A 25,069-nucleotide genomic window follows, 5' to 3' on the forward strand; every position below is an offset into this window, starting at 1 on the left:
CATTGCTAAGGATTTTAAAACAATTAATTTCTTAATTTCCTAAACAAAGAAAATTGTCCAGCCAGTGAAGTGCAAGTGTTCCATTATTCCTTGTTTCTCAACTAGGAAACTAATCATCAGGGTAGTAAATAGTTACTGGTTTTGTCATCAAAAAAATGATCTCTTGGTCACAGATAATACACATTAGAAACCAGTGGGTATAACCAATCTTCTTTTCTCTACTTTTTACTGTTACCCTTGTTCCTGCAGTATGTACGTGTGTCTTTTGACACAAAGCCTGACCTTCTTCTGCATCTGATGACCAAAGAGTGGCAACTTGAGCTCCCCAAACTTCTCATCTCTGTGCACGGGGGCCTTCAGAATTTTGAACTTCAGCCAAAACTCAAACAAGTCTTTGGAAAAGGACTTATTAAGGCTGCAATGACAACTGGAGCATGGATATTCACTGGAGGAGTAAACACAGGTAAGAGCAACATTGAAAAAAAAGCACAGTGGCATCTAAGAGACTTCATCACAAAAAAGGGGGGGGAAAGTAGGAATTATGACATTAGAAAGCCATTCTATGTTTTATTTTATTAGTCATTTCTGTACTATGTGAAAACAAGAAAATGCAAATTTCATACCAACCTGGCAGCTGTTAGGTATAAAACAGAATAAAAGGTTCACTAAAGTATGAAAAGTACACTTTGGAGCTGAAAATAAAACCTCCTGCAAGGCAATTGTATTTGTATATTACCAAGCAAGACTTTATAAGATCAGCTGTAAGCTGCATGGAAGGACTACTTGTCAAAGTCCAACTCTTATTTACACAAAACCAAAACCACTTTCATCCAGAAAGGACATTTATTTTATTTAGTCATGTAACCCAAAGTATTAAAGGAAAAAAGTTCTGGGTTTCGGATGCGGTGGGAAACTTCTTCCTTACTTGTAGAGAGTTCAACCTAATTTTTTGCTATTCCATTTTCATCAAGAGCAATATCTACCATTTCTTGTCAAAGAGCATCTGTGATACACCAAACACATGTCCTAGGGACCCAAGACAGCAGCTGGCCCAGCACTGCTAGCAGACAGCATGTACACTTTGGGAATAAGCTGCAAAACATAGATCCCTAGACAGAAAATTGTGGCTTTGACATCTCAGTTACCCTCCCTAAAGGAGGCAGAAAGGGGGAGAGATTCAGGGAAAAGTCAAAAAAGTTCTGCTACAGAGAATTGCAAAAAGTTTTGAGCTAGGATATGAACTTGTAAATTCTTATGTCATTCTCATTTGCTGCAGTAACAAAGCTATAATTTTTACTTTAGTAAGAGTGTATCTTCTTACTGTGTCTGAAAAACAATGTAATCATTCTATCATTAATTTTAGTGCATGGTGGATCAACTCCTACATGTTTGAATTTAAATGCTTAATAGGAGTCTTGGACTTGGTATTCAGAGCACATCAAATTTAAAGCAGTACTCAGTTTTATCACAGCAGCACTACAAGTAGCACAGAATCATAGAATATGTTGAGTTGGAAGCAACCCATAAGGACCAAAGAGTCCAGCTCCTGGCCCTGCACAGGACAGCCCCAGGAATCACACCACATGTCTGTGAATGTTGTCCAACGAATTTTTGAATTCTGGCAGGCTTGGTGCCTGAAGAAAGCAAAGAGGCATAGATTTTGGAGTGTTAGATGAACAGACACAAATGTAATATGCGCCACATCTCTTAAAAATAAAGAATAAAATCAGGTTAATTTTGATCTGTGCAATCTGATGGTAATTATATTAGTTGTCAGATACTCTTGTCATAATGATGGCAAAGACAGATGTAAGCTTTATGTTAGAATAACATCAGAAGAATGTACGTGTTATACACTTAACGCAGTTGATTAGCAGAGCAAATGTAGAAATCTAAATATAGATTTTTTTTTAAAAAAGGACAGATGACAACACTTGGACTTGGTAAACGCACAACTGCTTCCTACCATTTTTCAAATCCTCATATTTGCAAATGCCAAAACAATCCAAATGAACCAGGAAAGTCATCATAAATGCTGTTGGAAAGAACTGTTTTTCCTAGACAAAACAATGTAGTTCAAGTGTCTCTCTGCTGTTTTAAAAACAAACAATTTAAAAAGAAAATTTTCAATGTCAGTAATCTCTGATTGTTGTTTTTAATTTCTGGAGGAAAGCTGTTGATTGCTCAATGACTAGGTTTTCAAACTGCATAGCTGAAAATTATTTGTGAAATCATAAAAACTGAGAATTTCTTGGTACAGTCTCTTTTGTTGAAGATGAATATTAAAATTGAGTTTCTCTTAATGAAAATTATAACTGAAATGTGCTGTTGGACTGAGAATCAGTGACATGGGAAAGACAGAGCATACCTGGCTATAAACATGACTGTTGTTCTGAATATTCATGTCATGCTGAAAATTGATTATTCTAAACAAGAGAAATTTTTGCAGTCTGGGCAGATTTTCTGCTTTAAATCCTTTAGGCTGTTGGATAACAGCTTAGTTCATGGCTGATGGCAGGTACAGGGTTGGGATTTTTTAACCTTCCACCACAGGAAGAATACTAGACTCAAGGACACAGAGGATGTGTTAGGTTGTGGGGAGTTTTCTTACATTTAAAGTCATTTAAAGTTCAGAAAACTAAAACCAAAATCCTAACAATTGTGTGACTGTAATTTCTATCCAGTCATCTTGAAATCGTAAAATTTAAACAACATGGAAACTCAGCAACTAAGAATCAGACAACATCTGCAGCAAACCCACAGGTCTGCTTCAGTGCAGCTACATTCTAAAAATAGTTTTTAATAGATAGATTAAATTAATAATTAAAAATATTTAAATTAATAATTTAAAAGATTATTTAATTTTAAAAAAAGGAGAAATGACACTTGTCCTTTGTACAGAGATACCACTGAAACACTGCCAAAGCTGGTCTGGGGTAAGCAAGAAGCCCTTGGAAGAACACTGGGAAGTAGCCATTCTCTCTGTACTAATTTCTGTTTTTTCACTGATTCCCAGGGCCGGTACTAATACTCTGCTGGAAGCTATCTCAGGTGACTGAGTTTGTTTGGAAAGAGTGGCAAAATAGCTTCATCACAGAGTAGCATAATGATGTTTTCACATTTCCATCCTTGATTGGGAGCATTTGTGTATGAGCTGCACTTCTGAGGGAGTTGGGGGGTGGGGGGCGGGGAGCACAACTAATTCCTATGCTTCTTTCTGTGCTTGGAAATACACAAATGCTTGCGTGCACATGTGAGCACAAGTGCAGACAAATAAGCAGCAGTGAACAGTCAGCATTTCCATTCTTCTTTCTAAAGCTGTGTATTTTTTCCTATTACTTCATTTAGTAACTTTTGGATTCAATAAAATGGATTAATGGAAATTAATAATAAGAAATAGGACTGTGTTCATAGTTTTACTTAATTGTAAGGATAGGCACAGGTATTCCCTAAAAAAAACCAGGTCTATATAAAATCCATATGATAATAAATGAAAAATACATAATTATGAATTTCTGTTTTATGCTCCTTCTTTGCCAGGGGTTATTCGGCATGTTGGAGATGCCCTGAAAGATCATGCCTCAAAATCTCGAGGGAAGATCTGCACCATCGGTATAGCTCCCTGGGGGATTGTGGAAAACCAAGAGGATCTGATTGGCAAAGATGTAAGACCTATATAGACATGGATGACCTCCAGTATCTATAAATCTTCCAGTTATTTTTCCTGTCCTCTCCATCCCTCACTTAGCAATTTCTCTTAGAAATCTTATCTGCAGCAAAAAGTCAATATATACACAGGTTTTCCATTAGGATTGATGGCAGGTTTTGCCATGGCAGCATTAAAAATTCTGTACTGTATGTTATTTAAAAATAAATTATAAGGGCAATTCATTAAAAGCTATTCTTAAAAATATATCAAAGCTTCATCCTTAGAACTTTATGACCCCGGAAAGGTGCTTAAGAAAATACTGATTGCAAAACTTGAAATCTGGTTTATTTTCAAACAATACTATAATGCCTTGGTTTCATTTCAAATTCAAAAATTCAGGCTATCCTCCTTAGAATATATTCCCTCCATAAATTTTTATTGATGTAATTTTGAAAGGTCTTATTGGGTGTCGTAGATAAGAGCGACACCTCAATAATTCACCTTCAGCCACTTTCTGAAGGACAGGATGGGCGTTTCTCCTCTTCTTTCACACCATTCTTCTCTTTTAAAATTGTAATACAGTAAGATTAACTCCTCAATTTTAAATACATGAATAGTTCATCTGCACTGGTTATTTTTTATCTGAAACTTTTCTGAACGCATTTTGTTCTTTCTTCTGGTTCATTCCTAAGAAATCTGTCTGAGAACTAGTGACTAACTAGTGAGTGGAAGAGATACAGTTTTAAATCTGCATAATGAACTTCTTCCTAGTCTTCATTAGCCTAAAACATTCTTCTCTGTATGTTCTGTATCCATGTCCAAGTTAGGAAGGGGAAGAAGATTCTAATATCTTTTAAATCAGGGGAGTTACAATGAAATTATAAAGGAAATTATCCAACTGGAATTTATTGCAATCCACTATGAAAGTACAACTGTTGGGGGGAAGTGTATTAGCATGGAGTTTTGTGCGCTAATACCACAAAAAAAAAGCATGATCAGACTTTGCCACAGTAATTCTGAGTCACCAATGAACTCTTCTGAGGTGCAGTGCAGAAGGTAATTAACAGAAAAAGAAAATCACAAGGATGTGTTGTATCTTCTTAAAGAAGTGTAATGTACACATTATTTTCAAATATATAGTCTTTAGTGATTAGGCATGGGGTTCTGGAAACATAGCAGGAACAAAGCTAAGAAAACCCTAAAATTAGCCATGAATTTCCAAACAATCCTATTCCTTTATTATTTTTTTCCTCCTGTTGCAAAGTGACCTCAGTTCTGAGGCAGTCACTGCCTGTTTAAGGGGATCTGGAGCCTTCTTTTGCAGAAGAAGCTAAAAAACCTCATGATTTCCCAGATGTTCCAGCCAAGTGGAGCAACTCCCCTGACTTCTGATTTCTTTAAGCAATGCTTTCCTCTAAATATCCTTCCAATTTATCAGGAAACCAAGAAGTTTTATGGTAATTTTATTTTAAAATAAACAACTTTAAAAAAAAAAAAAAGCCTTTCTGATTAAATCATAAAAGACTTAATACTTACTCTGATCATCAAATACAAAATGAAAAAAGTTTAATATAAAGTTACAACTTATTTGAGTAGAGTCTTCTATTAAGCCAGACACAAGTATGTCAGTAGGGTTACAATTACAGGGTCATCACTAAGACAAAAATATTTCAAACTATACCTTTGATAGACAACAGAAAATTTATTCTCTCAACCTCCTGGCCCCAAATAGTTTTATAAAAATATTGATCAATGGCATGATGTAATGCTGAAGCACTTCTGGTTTTATCCATCTCTGATGCACATGTAATGATACTGCTTTATGCTTACTGATATCAAATTTCATCTTCCATTTAATTACCTCATCAGGCTGTTTTATGAAGACTTTAGTCCAGTGAAATATTTGTAAGCTTTTCACCCTCTAATTAATCACAAATCCCTCACACCTATGTCAAACAGAATATAACACAGCTTGAGGTAGGCCACTTATGTCACTAAATCTTCTTAGTAAGAGCCTTCACAAAAATTACCTTTTCCTTCTCACTGTTTTCCCACGCTTCCTCCCAGCTTTCCTCAGTTACTTATGCCTCAAAGGACTTTCTCTCTTATTGAATGCATGCAGTTTCTTTAGAAGGATTTGGTGAGGAAGCTGTTTTGGAAGCTTTTTAAAAATCAAAGTGTGCTATATTGACTGGTTCATTAGAGGTGAATGCTGTGAAATGAACCAAGAAGGGGAAATGTAAATAGTACCCTAAGCATGTAAAATGAATCATCATTAAGCAAGAAGCAAAGGCCACAAAGGATTATACAAGGAGGGGAAAAAGTCTACCAGTAGTAAAAGACTTGGTGAATTCCAGCATCAATGTGGATTTATGCCTATGTACTATGTCTAGTTAAATTATGATCAGAACTGAAGAGTAATAAAAACACACCCTTCCAGCATCAGATAGAGACAGAAAACTGTGGTAGTCATGGGTTTTGGAGGGACAGGGGGTGCAGAGGGGGAGCTGTGGTCATTGCACATGCCCCAGCACATGTGGCCTCCCTGCGCCTCATGGCAAGGGAGGCATGCTCAGCAGAGCTGTTCCTCTGCCAATACCTCAGCCTTATGGATCCAGAAGCCAGAGCCGAGGGCTTTAATTGTATTTACCAGCCCTTCCAAGTCTATCAGCCTTTGGGAATCCTGGGGGACTTCCTCAGAGCCATAAATAAAACTGACCAAGCTAAAAGAAATATTATTGCTGTTTGCTATTTGTTATATTGTGATGTTTAAAGATCCCTAAAGATACATGTCTTACTCCAGTACTGTAAAAGCAATATATCAGAAAGTAGTGCAATTCTTAACACTCTCAGATTCTTATTTAGAAACAAAGGACACAGGGGAGTTAGTTGCCTTATTTCCCCATATCTTCTGATAGAACTGAGAAAGCAAAGTGGCTTGCTCAGTCTTGGAGAAAACTGTGATTATAAACAAGTTTCTTCCTACACACTGAACCATTCTCCCTTCTAAAAGAGTACACTTTGTAAGTCATTGTAGTATGCATGTCTCTACTTTCAGGGTCTGTTCAGTCCTCATTTGGGTTTAATTCCAAGTCACCTCAGTAGTAGACGAGAGGCAAAGATACAGGCTAGCATATTTGTAGCATATGTGGAGAATTTTTGACCATGAACCAAAAGGTCCAGGAACCTCTACATTAAATCAGGAACTACTCCATTCCCTGGTATGGTCCAGAGGAACAAGGCTGCAGAAATGGCTTGATTTGAACAACAGCTGCTACTCCTTGAGAAGCAAGGCATGCATCTCTCTCTTTTTCCATTACTACTTTGAGCTCACTGTTTGTCACAAACTCTTTGCCTCCACATAGACTGCTCAGATTCATGCACTGGTTCACATGGCACTTGCAGGCTCGTTGTCATGGTGAGCTACCCTGAGAGATTTTTCAAGTTTCTATGTTGAGTGTCATGTGCCTGCAGGGAATCTAAGGAGAAGAACAATGCTTCTCATTGAAGCTCGATGCCACCTCAGGGTGCAAAGGCAAGGGCTGGGGTCAGCCCAGCCACTCACCTACTTACAGAATTCCCTCAGCCCATGCAGCATGAGTACTGCTTCATGGCATGGCTGATGTCACTTTCATTAAACTCTATTTGGAGGGATTGTCTTGAGCACAAACTATTCCTTTCAGCTCTACAGAGGAAGATGTCAAGAGACATTATTCCCTATTCTCCCTATTCTCATTGCTAGGTTGTATGGAACTTCGATCAATCTGGTCTAGTGGGAGGTGTCCCTGCCCATGGTGAGCGGTCTTTAAGGTCAACTGAGTCATATTTAAGGTCACTTCCAGCCCAAACTGTCATGCAATTCCATATCTGTAAAAAGAGGCTGAGAAGACAGTTTAGTCATAGTTTTTTCCAACTATTTAAATTGCTTGTAAAATGCAAGGGATTGAAAAAGAAACAGAGGAATGGAAACCGCAAGAGTCAGAAATCGCAAATCTGCTGAGTGTTGTGGAAGAGCAAGTAACCTCAAGGAAGTAGCCTCAAAGCCTAGTATGTTCTTACTTCCTGAAGACTTTGTCTATCCTTTTCTCAGGAAAAGTCTCACAGCGTGGTTTGAGAAAAATTATTGTTAAAAAAAAATAAATCAGGTGTTGAATTGTGCATGCTGTGAACAGGTCAATTGAAAATAATTGTAGTCTCTTTTTTCACATCCATTAAATTTATTACTTTGTACCTAAGCACAGAACAAAAGCATAGCTTCCTAATCTGTCCTGCAGCAGCATTACTGAGCCAATATATGAAGGCTTCAGTACTGCAGCTCATTAAAGCTGCAGATCAAGATGTCACAGTTAGAAAGCTTTGAGCTGCAGCTCTCAGGAACAAACCACAAGCTGCCAGTAGAATTTTCTGCATGGTGGCCTGTACTCATACAGCTCAAGGGACTCTTCTGTAAGGCCTTGCTGGTGTCCATTTATTGAGAGATGGGGTAGATAACAGTTTAGAAAATCTGCACTGTTTTAATTTGATTTTATTTGATTCTTAGGGATGTGAGAAAGAACCTTCCTTCTCTTTCTGACAGTGCCATGTGCTACATGGTTTCTGTATCTGAAGAAGCTAGCTATTAAAGACATTCCCGCAGTGTATTGATATTTGTTGTCATATGCAGCTGTAGAACAAATTGCTATGAATGAGTTACCTAAAGAAACAGCATAAAAAAATCTGAGCCAGAGCTATCACCTATTCTCACAGAGTGTAGTGCACTCCCTTGCTGTTGGCCAGCTGCCCTCTAGGTCTTCTCAGACCTATTCCCTCCTTTTGCAGGATGAAGAGCTTACAGAGTACCCTTTATATGTTTTTATGACAGTTTATAACAGCAAAAGAAGTTTGTGTATTTCTCCTTGCTGGCTAAGAGTTGATCAAAGTTAGACAGACATTTGCAAATGAAAATAATATATATAGAGAGATCTCTGGCTAAAGAATTGCTCACATGTATTATTTTTAAAGAATTGTGTCTGAACTGGAGGTGTCTTTAGAATTAAAGAGAGAGAAAAGCTTAGGAATAAATCAAAACCTATTATATTTCTGTCTGCAAGCATCTATGTCAGATTTTGAGTGTACATATTTGTGCATTAAAAACACAAGATCGGAAAACTTAATGATATCAGAACTCTGAAGAAAATTCCTTGCAAATGAAGGATAGCTCAGCTGAGTTTTCTAACAAGTCCTTACATCACTTCTTCAGCTAGGACTTCATTTTATGGATTTTCTGTTTTGTCTCTCCAAAAGGACAAGACATACTTAAGAAAGGCAAGGAATAGTATTGCTAGAAAACCTTTGAAGTATCAGTCAGAATGCCTTGACACAAAACCAATTCTTTTGCTGTGTTAGTACAGTCTTGCTTATGTCAATAGACACCCACCAAAGCAGCTGACAGCCAAATGTGGCCCCATGCTAATATTTGGTCTGTCTGGTAGCCATGAGTGGGATAATTCTGTGGCAATTTACTCAGTCTGCTGCACAGTTTCTCCTGATGAAGTCAAATCAAAGGAAGTGAAGCAAGCTCCCATTGAACAGAAAATTTTTAAAGCCATTGTGAACACACACAACTGCCCTTTCTCTGATGCTAGGAGTGGGCCAATAGTTTTTCCAAGAAAATTGAAAATGGGATGTAATAACATGTATGCACACCTCTCCAAGTGTGGAACTCACCTGTATTTGTGTATCTCCTGTGCTGGTGGTTCTGCATGAGCCAGCACTGGAGGCATGATGCTGGATGGGGTCTGTGAAGGACAAATCAAAGAATTTGGTCAGAGCAAGGTGAGATTTTATACCAGCTGTCTAGATAGTCGGCATCAGACAGGGTGTACAGTGTGTGTGTAGGCACCCAGACCTTTGGAGCAGTAGCTGGAATTTAAAGGAAGCAATGAGCATTGATATTATTGAAACAGATTACCATGGAAAACCCTTTAAGCCACGTCTGCATCTGAAAGGGAAGTGTTAAGGTCATTTTCTACTTTACACACAAAAGACAGTAGTACTCAAGTGCAGTACTTTAATTTTGATTTTTTTCTTTTGTTTCATCTTGTCAGCTCATATCTTGTAATTGATTTGGTTCAGAGGCTCTTCTGTTAAGTGAACCTTCTTTTTCCTCTGTCTCTAAAATGCAGGTGGTCCGACCATACCAGACGATGTCCAATCCCATGAGCAAGCTGACAGTGCTCAACAGCATGCATTCTCATTTTATTTTGGCTGACAATGGTACTACTGGTAAATATGGAGCAGAGGTAAAACTTCGCAGACACCTGGAAAAGCACATTTCACTTCAGAAGATAAATACAAGTGAGTAACATGTTGCTTGTATTGCTTTATAAATGCAAAAACCACTCAGTATAAAGAAGCAATAATTCTGCACATTTGGTTCTACTGTCTATGGTGACCATGATCTAAGGAAAGCAAATATTGAACAAAGATAATAAAATTTTATTTTAGAGTGCAATGGGTTTTAGACTGCACAGCAGAAATACCTGGATTTGTTTCTGCTAAGTTTCAAGCAGTATTTGCTAAGTTTCAGATTCCACTGAGGTCTTTGGTAGCCTCTCTTCCTTAGAACTTTGTACAGTTAGGTTCTCCTTCATTTAGTAAAGAATAAGGTGAAATTAGTACAGTTACAGAAAAGGGTAACAAAATGTAAGGGAGAGTTTTTTATTATAAGTGTTTTGCAGATTGAAGAGACACTGATATTTATAGGCAGTGAGAGTGTTCCATAAAGGTGCTGCTATACCTTTGCACTGTGTTTATTAGTTTCTCCTAGGCAGCTGTCATTAGCCAAAGACAGAAGCTGAGTTATGAACTTAGGTGTTACTTCCACTTCATCTTTTGCAACTCTGATGATATCACATCATGACCAGACTGAAGCCCCAGTTTTTCTCTCAAAGATTTTTTTTTTCTTTTCATGTACTACTTTCCTACCTAAAAGAAAAACTAATCACCTAAATAAGCATTCTGCATGGATAAAATAAAATATGATATCTCACTACTAACATTATTATTTATGTAGTGTACCCACGCTTGATGCTTGATGTAGTGTACACATGCTTTAAGATGGGGACTTAATTTCAATTATTGTTTTGGTCTTGCAAATAAACATCAGTGTTGTGCCTCCATAAGATTTCTTTAGGAATAAAACAGATCTAGTTTTTCAAAAGTGATCATATGCAGCCTTTCTGCTAATAACTCTCTTGAAACATGCAATTTTGAGGAATGGTGGAACTTTTTGTGACAGGTAGGTGAAACTGGAATGAGACTAGGAAAAGCATTTAGCTCTCAGACGTCAGATGACAAGGGATTACAGGCAGGCCCAATTGGGTGAACATAAACTAGAATGCCCTTCATGCTTGATAAAGTTTTCTGTATGATGAATACAATCTTTAAATTAAAATGTTGTGCCACTTACAGCCTTCAACAGCACTGCATGAACTTCACTCACTACAAGCTTATTGTTTTTAGGCTATCACAGTTACACTGTTTTTTCTCGGAGAGCACTACATAGATTTGCACAAAATGCTTGCACCATAAGCAGTGGGTGCATGCCTGGGAGCTTCCTTAGAAAATGAAGATGGTGTAATCTAATCCTTGCTTGACCAGCAGCAAAAAGGCACATTTGAAAATGGCATATCATGAAAATACATAAAATTCTGGCATAAACAGCAGTTATTTTGAAGGCCTTCAAAAGAAAAGTGTGAGCTTTTACAGTTTACATCACAATATTTTGGTGGTAAAATCTTATCTTAAAAAATAAATCTCTTTAGAGATTTAACTAAATTCAGATTTGGTGAAGAGCCTTATCTTTTAAAAAATGACTGATAGATGAAACTAGAGACTTTACTGGTTCAAGTCAAATGCTTGCTTGACTTCTTCAAACATCTAAAAAAAATGAAGAACTTCTCTTCTCTGGTTTCTTTCTGCAGTATGCCCCACAAACAAAAGTAAGCATCCTCCTTTTCACTTTCCTCTGTGACAGAGACTGTCCACCATTTAACCACTCACTCCTTTTCTCTCTTATAAACACAAAGATACTTGGATCTCACAGCACTTCCTCAAAATAGAAACGTGAAAAAGTTGTTCAAAAAGAAGCCTGCCTATAAGATTTTTACGTCTTGGTTCAGTGGCATCCAGAATGTTTCTGCAATGTTTTGTTTTTCTTTGCTTTAAAAGAGGGCGACTGAGTCCTGCCCACACTCTAGTTATTAGGAAGTTGACCATATGGATGAGAAAGACCACCTGCCTTGTTGGGTCAGCCAAACAGATGGCCAATTTCTGATGCTTTTCTTTACCCTTATTTATAGCAGAGCAATGTAGATCCTCCATCCTGTGCATGACAGGGCTTTGCTGCCAAGGGATTTTTATCCAAATGGGAGTCTGTGCAGCCATGCATGTATGTCTTTACTTACCATATTCCACTGGCAAGCATGAGGAGTGGGGAAAAACACTGACAGCATCACAATTTTCTTTGTGAGAGACTCAGGAAAAGGTGCAATTTTTAGTTAATCACTAAAAAAGAGAGTCAGCTCTAAAAAACAGAACAGATTTAGGAACTCGTAAACAATTGATAACTTTTTATTTCACAGTCTGCCCCTCAACAGTAGTGCTGAAAGTAGATTTTATTCTTATTGTTAAGCCTGCCTGAGTTCTACATGCTAGGCTTGTCATTTCTTCTTATTTGTTTTCCTTTGCTTTAACTTTGTTTTTCTCCAGTGCAGTGATAGCTCTGCTGGATATTTGAGGTCACATATAGTTCAAAAAGGGAAGCTTTAAACTTGTTCTCATATATTAAAGACTCAGAAAATGGCATTCCCTTCATATAGACTAAAATAGTGGCAGTCTCTTTTATAAAATTTAAGACTAAATTGGGTCATTAAATATGTCAGATAATTCTGGTAGTCTTAGCTTTTTTTATTCCTAATATGGCATCATTATTAGTTATTCAGCGGTATCCAATTTCTTGAATCAGTGTACTATAAAATAAGAATAAGAACAGGAATAATAATAGGAAGAAGAAGAAGAAGAATCTCCAATTATGCCCCTTATGAACACTAGGGAAAATATTTTATCGAGTATTCTGTTTTCCACTATCTTTTTAGGTTTTACCACTTGTATTGCTCTTATTTTGTCCTCAGCAAATACTCAGGAATTAAAAAATAGTTTTCAGAAAAGCAGAGGGTGACATTTGTGGCCCTGAGCCTGCAGGTTCAGCACAGAGTCACTCAGTTGAGCAAATACCTGGAGGTTATTTGATGTTTTAATGCTCAGCACAGGTTTTTCTTATTTTCACAAAGGAAGACTATTTTAACACAGCCCAGCAACCATCTCTTGAAGTGAGCCTCAAGTTGTCTCAAAGTCCTTGAATTTCAAAGTGCATCATTTTGTAGCATGAAATGTTGAAAATAAGAACTTTTCTAATAGCGTTTTAAGATCAAAAGGAAATATTCGAAGTGATCTAATCAGAAATGTTTCTGGTTTCCAATTCAACAAATATTTGGGTCCTGGACTTTTTGCAGAATTTTCAAGGCACAGAGATCACTTGAAGATATACACTGGAAGGAAGGAAAGATATCTTTGTAACTATCTCTTCCATAGAGTTTATTTATATAGCATTACATGGTTAATTCAATAGCTCATGTAAAAGTTTTTACATTGAAATATGGAGTCCATACTATTCAAAAATATTGCATTAATGAGCAGAAGATTCTCAGGATAAGGGTATAGAGATTTTTAACACAGTAAAATGCCCCAGCTCAATAGGGAGATGCAGAAATTGGAGGGCAGCTGTGTTTCCATTTCTGGGCTCTCCTTATACTGTTCCATGGAAGGAAGGGATCCACGGCATGTCAGGCTGATGTAATCCACCACTGCCAGTTTACTGATTTCTGATTCACTGCTTCTGGAAGTGCTCAACAGACTAAACTCTGTCTCATTGCCTTGGACACAAGACAGCTCACAGCTGTCTGTAGAATGGCAGATTACACATAGACTGGAACAGACTTCTGAAGGTCCCCAGTGTGAGTCTCTTCTCAAAGAGAAGTATTTGCAATGCTAAGTTTATCTATAGCTTCATTTGGCCAATGACCTCCAGTAATTAATATTCAACCTTCATTTAGCTGATAACCTCCTATATTAATATTCAACCTAGTCCAATCTATAAGGATTCCAGCAAAAGGTTTACAAACTTTCCCCAACCCCATCACCAGTGTGTTATCTGAAGCTCACAAACTGCTATTTTTGGACATTTTCCCTTCAGAGAACCTCACCCTATCAAGAAAAATATGGCTCAGACACCTTTTTAACATCACTGCAGGTTGTAGAACAGGTATAGGATAACTTCTTAGACTCCTTTTTAAAAGGTTAAATAAGCACTGCCGTCTCAAACTCTCCTCCTTAGGCGTATGCATCTTTCCTCTGGATCTTTGCCAGTTTCTTCTCATTTTTCATGAGTAGCCCAAACCTGCATCCAGTGCTTCAGCTACAGCCCTGCCAGTGATGAACAGAGTCAGCATGGGGCAAAGGCCCACGCTTGACACACTGGTCTAATGTAGCCCAAGTGCCTGGCATGTGCCTGGCATGCTTCATGTGCACCAAGAGCATGCTGGTGCCGCACATTCATACAGTGGGCACTCACTGTAATCCCAACTCCATGACCTAAGGATATGGTTATTTGATTAGAACAAAAGATGCAAGTTTTACTCTGAACAGCCATAATTTACATTGGAATTATTTTTTAAGAATTAACACAGAAAAACTGCAATTTATGTGGGATTTTTCAAGTTTGGACTTGATTTTCCTAAATATCATACAAGTCCTTACTGTCTTTGAGACCTAAAATCCATTTAAAACAATGAAGTCTAATTGATTATCTTTATAAAAATAACTAAAAGTCATTAGGCATCCATCCTCAGGACATAGTCTGCCATGATGTTGTAGGTCTATAATTTAATTATTCCTTTTCTAAAGTTCATGTGCACCCCTCAATGTCATCTTATCTACACTATTCCTTGGTTTGAGTCATTCTGAAGTGCTATGTTTCAGTGCTAAATTTTATTCAGAAGGAATACAAGGACTTTCTTCTTTTCTTTTTCTCTTCTCCCTGATGCCTGAGAAGTCTTCAGTACCTTGTAAATTTTTTATACCCTTTACAAATGCTTTTTCCAAAATATTGTATACTTAGACCTTCTTTCTAATGGGTCACAATAGTGCAAAGTAATGTTTCCAGAGAAGCTGTTTGGAGAAAAAAAAAAAGGCAGAATAATTTTCACCAGTATGGTCACTGGTTTCAAAATGAATGCATATCTTATGATCACTCAAGGTGTGAAAGTGCAGCTAGTCTATTTTTTCCCCATCCTGTGGAAGTACTAGTGGTCAATACAGAACAAGAACTTAGTGTGTCACCAAACAGGTGATGTAATCTATAAACAGAGAAAGGAAATAAATGAAGCATCTAATTACTAGAGATCACCTATTGCAAATTCTGCAATTATAACATTCCTGGACACTAGCTAACTGGAAACTATTTTTCCAAAGAGCTGTAGAATGGCCTGGTCATTTGCTAAAGAAGTACTTCATTACCATTTCTGCAGAACCTTCCTGAGTAATGCAATAGGCACATCAGTTGTGCCTTGGACCAGAAATATAAAAGACATCTGTCTACAAAATGTGATTTGGAAGCTACAAGTCATACAATATTCATCCCTGCTACTCCACAGATGGTTAGATTAGAGTAACTACTAATGTAGCAATTCAGATAATACATTTGATCTGAGGTCTGTTAATCATTTTCAAACAAAGTCCAATAGGTTGACATGCCATGGGTTTCACTCATTTTGTGATTACACAGAACAATGTTTTCTCATTAACAAGTGTGATCTAGAATTACTTCATATTACATATAAAGGGCCTCTACCAGCACTTGCAGAATCTTAAAAAATCCTACCTAAAGCTTCTCCCTTTTGGCTCCAGATTCATGTTTGCAGTTTTATAATATTAATTTAATTTCATTCCTTCTGTTTGCACTATGGTCTTCCTTTCTCATGATATAGTTGTTGGTATTAACTGACTTTTTATTGGTGCTCAAAGTATTCTCAAGTCTTTAAAGAGCTTACAGCATGGTTGCCAAGCACTTGCATCACAAATGCTTACTTTCCTTCTTCATATGAGTGCTCTTACTTGGAGCAGAGGAGCAAGACAGGGACACAGATTATTTATATATATAATGATCATTACACATTGCATATATGAACTCTTTTAATTTGAATGAAAGGTGTTGTGAATTAATAAGAATGTTGAAAGTTTTTCTTTAAAAGAACACATATAATTTTGTCAGCAGAATCAGAATTTGGACATGACACATAGGCTAGCATAGCCCACCACAGCACAGCATAGCATGCACTCATAGCATGTTTTTGTGTGTGCATAACCATTTGGTGAAACATACAATCATTGTCTGTCTTTTGTGTACATTTCATGTCTTATACCACATCTGTGTCAGTAATAAAATTTGTGTTCAGCATGTGTTAGGAAGGAATGTGTCAGGAAATGTCAATGTAGTGGTTCAAAGAGCAGAATAAGCTTTGTGTGATATTTGCATACCTGGCAAATGTCTTGAAAATATACTGACCACATGCTAATGACGTTTTATTTCTAGATTCAGATATTTTACTTATATTGAAGGGTTTGTACATCAAAATATTAAAATCTTCATCAGAACACTGCCAGAATTTTCCATTCTCTGTAACTCTCTGACAGAGGTTTAAAATTCTTAAAATTTGCTTTGGAAATAGATGGAGTCTAGTCAGTAAAGCAGTGATGTTCAATTCGGGATTAACAGCTACTGTAATAGATTAAAATGTAAAAAATTGTAGTGTTTCCTCTAATGATTTAAAAGATGATCCCATACTTGCTAGATTTCTGACATTTTATAGTATTAGACACAGCCTCAGAGAAGGAAGGAGGCAGGTGAAAAGAACAAAATGAGGCAAAAGGACTTCACTAACATGAGGAATGAGTGTAACAAGCATATGTAATGTCACCTAGCCAGCAGGAGTCCAGGCTGTGCTGATGAGGAGGGAAGACTTTTTTCTGCTATTGAAAACTCTTTTCTCTTCATAAAAGTAGCTACCACATTCTTCTTCTGAAAAAGTTATCTGGAAAAAAATAAAAAGACAAAGAAAAAAAGCTCTTTTCTTAGATTTTTAACAATTCAATTTCCAGGAGAGCCAGAAATAATGTAAAAATATGGATATGTAACCAAAAACATATTTGAAACAAGAATATTGAGCCAGAGGATGTAAAGGCAGTGTGTGTTTAAGTGGAAATAGACCCCTCCAAAAAAAATCAGAAAGTTTGAAATAGTTTGCTTTATTTTGTATCTTTCATAAACTTTTCAATCTTTTATAAATCTTTTAACCTATATACTCTATAGCCTTTTTGAGTTTACAAGAACCACTTTACACTGCTAGGTCCATTCCTACACATTGAAGCATGTTAATATTTCTGAGGAAGATGACCACACCAAATCCTCAGGGTGTGTAGATCCACCCGGTGAAACTAATACTCTTCTTTTGAGCAGTGCATTTCTGGAGGAATTGTCTCCCAGACCACAGAGGACTAAATGCAGAATTGTACTGTTCATTATTATGCTGCAGTTATTCTCATTTTAAACATGTCGTTTGGTGCTGAAGGTTTACTCTACCTCCACTGTATGTTGTTTAAAAAACAGACAGACAATAGGCATTGGAACCTGCGACCTTGTATTTAATCTTTCTTCTTTATAGAGTTGGTTAATGTAGTTGAGTTTTGGTAGGCCTGTGAGAAAAAAATTACCTCTGAATAAGAAATTGATAGATAAAGCTGGGTGATTTGATTAGGTAGAGAAGACAGTTTAGACAGTATAATAGATCAACAGTGTCTGTTCATGTGACCCGTGGACTTCCCTTTGTCATCCTATGCCTGAGAATATATGAAGGGGGCTGGGGAGGCAAAGGGACGTTCAACTGTCATCACTGGCACCTTCTCTGACCATTACATCATCATCAAATACATTGGAATTCTCATTTGATTCAGATTTTTCCATCATGTCCTGTGCAGTCCTAGATGCATTTTCATAACTACATAGCTGGGAAGATCTAGGTATAGATTACTTTCTAGGAGAAGAAGTCTGCTTCAAGATCAAAAATTTGACTACTGTGAAACTTCAGTAAACCCCAGAACTTCTTGAAGTTTTAACTTATTTCAGATTTTGCTAGAGATTGAAAACTTGGGTTTTTTTCATGAAAAGCATCATGATGTTTGTTAATCAGACACTGAAGACAAATATATTTCAGAAAGGGTTGACAAAGCACAAGGTTACAAATCATTATTGAAGCACTCAATAGATCCATACAAGTGGATCTAAAAATTCCTTTCACAAACTTGACTTTAAACAGATGAGTTTGTTTAAAACACGTGTTTTCATATGACTCATGTAGAAGAAAAAGAGTACAGGTGATTTCAGCTCCCTGATTTTTGGATGTTTTAGATTTATTGAATTCATAAAGCTGCAAAACTAAGAAACATTATTTTACGATTAATCCATTTCAGCCAAGTTTCTGCTATTCTGTATCTCACCTATTGTAGTTTCCTGAAACAGGTGAGAATAAGGGATAATTTTCTAGGTTACATAGAGACAAATATCTTGAAAAATAAGCAAAATATGACAAGGAAAATCACCTCAATATGTCATATGAGGTAATGTAGAATTTGGTTATGTTACAATGTGATAGCTTTTGAAAGTGTTGCATACAATATGTGGTAGTGTTCACATCCAAAGGGAGCCAGAGGAAGCACCAGGGGAAATCAGAGAGAATGTGAGAATTTCTGAAACTGTAGTTGCTCCTGTGTGTCTTGGACCATTGCCTACAGGTGATGAGCTCCAAGAGTGAAACCTGTTAGGTCCTCTGGCGCTGCCCTAATTAGCAGTTAACTGCAAGGACAGACAGGGTAAGTTTTGACTGAAATCCACAAAGGTTCTTGTGTGTGGGTACCTGTGTGTGTGTGTGTGTGTGTGTGTGTGTGCATCTTTGAAGTGCCAGCTTTGAACCATGTATTGCCATTTGATCCAAGTGGTTGCTTGGATGCTTTTAAGGCTCACAAATCCCAGGGCAGAGTCTTACATAGGCCCTTCCCATGTCACATTTCTTCTGAGGACTCTCTGAACTTTATGCTTCTGCAAAGACAAGTAAAAAAATCAAAAGAAGATACCACAAATCTTTTCTCGTTACCATGCTGAATTTCCTTTTGAGAAGTTTTGAGGATCAGTCTACTATTAAATGAAGATATGGCTCCAGGTGTCAGGTCCATAGATTTGTCTGTCAATGTCAGGTCTGGCAGGATGGCAGATATATCAGTAGGTAGATTTAGAGAGGTGAGGAAGGAGCTCTGAACAAATAGACATGAGAATTAAAGTATCAAGGTAGAGCAGAAGAGAAAGGGGAACAGACTGGGACAAAATAATACAATCATACTCCTAGCAAAGACGAGATAAAAGATTATGGATTAAGCAGAAGGAGACAGAGAGGAAGTGAAAATGTGATTGGGCTACCAAAAGAAAAATAAAAAGATAAGAATGCAGAATGGATGTGAGCATAACAAGGAGACCAAGGAGAACGAATGGAAACTACAAAGGCAAAAAACAAAGCTGAACAAAATAAAATTCATAGTAGTGATCTTAAATTGTGTTTGGGAAGCAGGAGAATAAAAAGGAAATTACAGCAAATGATAGTCAACAAACCTATAGTAGAAATGTCAAAAAATAAATTGAAAATAAAAAATAAGTCAAATTGTTGTGAGCTTCTCTTTATTAGTAGTGGTTGTGTATCATCCAGTCACACATAATCCTCTAGTTCTGTGAATTTCAGGAACACAGCAAATATTCTTAGATTTTTTTTAATTGCCTTTCCAGATCAGTTTGATTTCTTTAGACATAGAGCTGGTAATGAGTCTCCAAAAAATGGATGTTCCCCTTAATTGCTGAATACAAAAAACTATTAAAGGTGCTCAGAAAAAGAGTAGAATTACTTTGACCTCTTTCTTCTCTCTCTTTTTTGTTTTGTTTTGTTTTGTTTTTTAATCTGTAAGTTTCTCTCCTTTTGTTATGTAACAGTTCTTGAAGGGCTAAAATAAATACCCCTCATATATTTGCCATAACTGGAATAAGAGGTTCTGCTCTAGTGAAGATGCTCGAGAGAAGGGATGTGGAAAAGGAAAAGCTAACTAAAAAGTGGAGCTATGTGAAATTAGGTTTGAACTAGATGTGACATTTGGGAGATGTTCCTGTACTTCTGGGTAATAAAACCCAGCATTCTTTCCCATCGTCCTGTGAAAGCAAAATCCATTCCCTTTTTTCCAGTTATGATCATTTAGTAATGTAATTGTTCTAGTGGTAAACATACTGCAGCTGTGATTTGGAGAACTGGAGCATGCAGATTGTATGTGCAGGTGATCTTATCTCTTTGCCTTTTGCTATTGATATTTTAGCCAAAAAGGTGTTATACACATTAGAAGGTGTTTCCAAAAAGTTTCCTGAAAACAAATGCCTAGAAAAAGACCCAAGTTGAAATGTTATTTCAGTGTAACCTAATATGAAGGATATGGATTATTTTATGATGTTCTGTTATCACTTAGCCTTTCTGAGCTAGTTGGGACCATAGGGAGTACCACAGGTACTGATGTCCAGAGGTGAAGTGGACACATTTGTGTGCTCAAACCTTTTAATGACTGTTGTGAATTCAATATAAATTATTTGAATTTGACTTCATTATAAATTTTAAATCAATTTAGCATCACTTACCTGCTGCTTTAACAGCCAAAGAGAATTTTTTTTGACTCTGCATTACTGTAAGACAAATATTGGTTGAGAAATTTAAAATTATTTTCCTCAATTTTTTAGGCTTACACCAGCTCTTCTGCTTATTAAGATTCCAAGTCATGTTTAATTGTTTATCCAACCTGTGTAGGTAGCTTGCACTAGGATATATCCAGGTACTATGTAAACACTTGGACTAAAATGTTTCTGGAAGGCACAGGTTTCATGGGGAGTTTCTTTCAGCTGTTGTTAATACATCATGCTGCTGCATATTCTGCTTGTCCCATGGAGCATGGCAATAACCTAGAAACTGGACTTCTAAGACAGACTTCTTGAGCTAAGAACTTTCTTTATATTTCTTAAACTTACCAGAACCGTGAAATTCTAATATGAATTTCAAGACACCTTAAGCCTCTCAAAAAAATTGGAAGGAAATGCTACTTTGCAGTGTTTCGAATACAAATGAATAAGGCTTATTAGTCAATTTCCCCTCAAAAATCATAGTTCATCATATATATTTAGGTTAAAAACTAAGGCCAGATTTGATCAAAATGTAGTTTAAAGCTGTCTAAGTTCTTGTTACTGCATCAGTATTGTTATTGAGCTTCACGACAGTTTTATCAATCATCCACTGACAATTAAATGAGATTTTCTGCTAAATACCTCAAGTAAACAATCCTTGCATTAAAAGACCCTGTAGTATATAACCTCATCTGTTGAATTAATAGCCTGTATCTGTGAACATGTCATCTGTTTGATGCAATTTAAGTTTTTTTACACTATGGAGCATTTGTGCAAAATGGTCTGTGTGCCTTTCCATTCACTGTGCACTGACAAACACTTACAGGAACTCTAACACAGCTAAATCTGTTGATTTGTATTTTTGGATTTGTTTGTCAGTCAGTAAGGGAGCATTGAGTTTACCACTCACAGAAGCCATAATCCTAGGAGAAGTTTGCAGTTATAAAGGTAGCTCTTGTCCGCAAGCAGCAGATCCTTTGCAGGATGTTCACAAGGTAGTGGTGCGAAACAAGTCTAAAGCTTGTCATAGGAATTGTCTACTGCTAAGAGCCTATTGTCTCATTATCTGAGATAGGCACATGCAAACCTGAGGTATGATGACCAGCAGAGAAACCTGCTAATTTGTGTACCCCACCATCTGCAGTACATCTAGGTCCAGGAAGATTTAGCAATCTGTGGACCAGGAGAGTAGGCCTTGATCATGTAGAGGCTCCTTGATCATGCAAATACACCTGCTCTCCTGAAGCTGTTTTGAACCCTTCCAGCTCCGTGATGCCTCACACATCCTTGGGCCTAGGGTAGGCTCAGGTTTTCTAGGAAGGCTGAGTCCTGTTTCTACACTGCACAGATGAGCAGTGTGTGCCTTGTTAGGAAAAGACGTTGAGCTGTCAGGTTGACTGCTCATGCACCGTGTTAAGGTTTGTGCAGACTTACTCTGCCCCTCCTCTGGGACAGTTTGAGCTCTCTCAGTATGTCCACAGTCTTATGTGTAACCTTAAGCCTGATGTTCTTCCATTGCAGCAAGCCTCTGGAGATCTGGCTCTCCAACTGCATGTTGTGCATGAGGTGTGACACATTTCCAGATGTATGTCACTCCTGTGCTAGCTGCTGTGCAGTAACTCCTCCAGCAGGACAGACACAGGCCCCAACATACCAAACAAATCCGAATAATTACCAAATACTGCAGTCAAAATTTCCAGGTAGAAAAAGGAAATTTAACGTGGGACAACTCACACCAAAATGTCTGACCCAATGAAGGAGCAAAGGTGGCCAGGAGGAAATCAACTCAGATGTGCCTACCACCATGCAGTGTTATGAGACTGAAATTAGACACATTTCTGCCAGGTTGGTCAACTAGAGAGCCTCTGTTTTATCTGACTGAACTCAGGGCTGAACTTACAGATAGTGTACAGCATAGTGATATTTCCCAGTTACTCCTAAAACCATGCCTAAAAACATGAGTAGCAAATGCATTTTGTAGTAAATGAGGCATTTTATTCACTTGTTGGTCTATAAAAATGTGGGTAACTCATGCTTAGCTCTTCACTAAAAGAAGTAGTAATAATTTATAAGGCAGTTATACATTATTTATAAATATACTCACAGTATAAAATATTAATGTTTTTCCAAGAACTGGAAAAACAAAATCGGGTTTCTGCAAAGTATAGTTGATATTTTTTAGTCCCTTTTCACTCAACACAGACATTTATGCAGCTTTTCCTTCCTTCCATTTCCAAATGCATTCATTTTTTCTAGTTTATTATTTTAATTTACATATTTATGCATCACAGCTGTGTCAAGGGTAAAATGATGGGGTTTTTTGTATATTAACAGGAAGGCCTACAAGTGCTATTTCGTGCACATTGGGAAAAATGTTCTGATGTGTACATACTTTCCTGGAATTGCAATTGTCGGAAAGTCTCACTGGCTCTGCTGCTGACCACAAAGGCAATAACACAATAACGAAGCTTTAAGTTGACTACATAAATCTTTTGCACAATATTGCAGTCTAACTTCATTAGCAATACCTGACACTGTGAAATACTAAGCAGTCTAGTCTATGCTGCAAAAATCCATACTTACTGAAATACTCAAAATGCAAGTTATTATTTTAGAAATAGTATAGTGATGAGCCTCAGGTCTTTGGTACTTTCTTCTTTTTGTATGAATCATTATACTGAGCGAAAATAATGACTTATTTTTCTCTATTCTATTAATGAGGTCATGAGACGCTACCTGTAGTTTTGGATTTATAGCAGAAATATTAAGAATTTAATATGTGAATTGAAGAGCTTATTAAATAGTAATATGCCAGCTAGTAAGAGATGTTTCCCACATACCTGCTATTGGATACAAACTTAATATTTCTTTTGAAAAACTGAGAGAAAATGAATCTCCTGTCTGTCTAACAAATTATTTTTAATAACACAGAATAAAAATGCAGAGACCACTCTTAAGTTGGAAGACCTTTGATTTTGCAACCAGCCATTTTCCATCTTGAACTATTATTTAACTAAGTCATAAACATCACAGTGATAACACATTAGTCAGCATTCACAGCCAATTTCAAGTTCACAGATATACTGCTAGACAAGAAGTTTTCTTCCTTCCAAAAGGAGAAGGAAAAAAGGCTTTTTGAAACCAAAGCTCATCCTAGAAAATTGTACTAATTAAATTTAAAAATTAATCCTCCATGTAATTATCACATGACCATAATTTTTCAGATATTTAAAAATAATTCACCCAAACCTAAAATGTTTCTCTACAAGGAATATTAAATAAAAATCTGATTAATATGTAATATAGTGCCTTCTAGGAAACAGAAAAAAGTACTCAGATATGTAAAAATGAGTTGTACTTTCTGTGTTTAGATGACAACACCAAGTGATAGTCTTTCCTGATAATAGTGCATTGCCCTGTACCTGAACCAAAAAGGTTCTTTGCAATTTCAGATTGTGCAATATTTCAGTGTAGTGTGTTAATACAACTCCCTTTCCAGTTAATAAAATGTGAAACACACTTTTTTTTTTAGATTGTACACTTTTAGAGTACTTATTAGTGAAAGCAACAGTTTTGTTGAAGATAGCCCAACAGGATGAGTGCTATCCTTATTTTTTTCCCAGACTAAGGCAATTTTTTTGGTAAATTCCACAAAAACATGTGAAGAGAAAACTTTTTCCTTGTTGATTTATTGGACTGCCCATTATAGTGCTGGCATAAAGTTCCCACCTTGTGGATGTGTGCTAGGAAGCAGCAGTTCCAGTACTGTAGTCCAGTTTATGTCAGCAAGGTTTCATTTTGGCACTGCCTCCTTTCTGACAATCTCAACTCAAGCGAGAAACTCTTTTTGCAATGGTGTCCTTGACGTTGTAAGGAATGTATTACCTCTGCATTTAGCATCTCACCTCACAGCCTGCCATTGTCTTTCCAAATGAAGTGTCTGAAATCAAAGGCTCCCTGTGGATGCACTGCCAGCCCTTACTTTGCAGACTATTGTTTACTGTGCATGAACAAGCTGAAATAGAGCTCTTACAAAGAATTTCTCATTCTTTTATTTCTGAGGTGAATTAATGGGAAACAGATTTTGATTAGCAGTTAAAGAGAGGTCCATCAGATACCTTCTTCTCAAAGTCAGAGGTTCTTGCTGGCATCACATGCCAATGTTCCCCAAATTGTCCCAGTGTGATATTGAAGCAAAGCACAGTCAGTTCTCAGTTTTATATCATCATAGTTATAAATGCAGTGTTAGTATAGTCAGTCAGTGTCTTAAGACACACTGAAATTTTTCTGCAGACCCTCTGCATTAATTTCCAAATTCCTAATATTTAGCAGCAGGGAAGCATCCAGGTATTTTCAGTATCAGGATATCTAAAAGTTCAATTCAAATATACTCTGCATTTTGGCTGAGAGTTATTGAGCTACAGACATCTTGGTATAAGTAAATACATTTTTATTCTGAAATTAATATAAAGTCATAACTAATTTAAATATGATTGGGAACATCATAGAAA

The 25,069-nt window shown here is 36.9% G+C and overlaps 1 protein-coding gene across 9 annotated transcripts in view; it reads left to right on the plus strand.

Moving 5' to 3' along the window:
* TRPM3 (transient receptor potential cation channel subfamily M member 3) overlaps positions 1-25,069 on the plus strand; it is a 413,447-nt gene that overhangs the window by 286,004 nt on the left and 102,374 nt on the right. For all 9 annotated transcript variants that reach the window (XM_071448697.1, XM_071448692.1, XM_071448696.1 and 6 more), the window contains exons 4-6: positions 250-463; positions 3,541-3,665; positions 9,814-9,985. In XM_071448697.1, the coding sequence (XP_071304798.1) occupies positions 250-463; positions 3,541-3,665; positions 9,814-9,985 (511 nt within the window). The remainder of the gene's footprint in view (positions 1-249; positions 464-3,540; positions 3,666-9,813; positions 9,986-25,069) is intronic.

The sequence above is a fragment of the Agelaius tricolor genome, unplaced genomic scaffold, assembly GCF_023055355.1.
Source record: "Agelaius tricolor isolate 1412-34295 unplaced genomic scaffold, bAgeTri1.0.p SCAF_27, whole genome shotgun sequence".
NCBI classification, from domain to species: Eukaryota; Metazoa; Chordata; class Aves; order Passeriformes; family Icteridae; genus Agelaius; species Agelaius tricolor.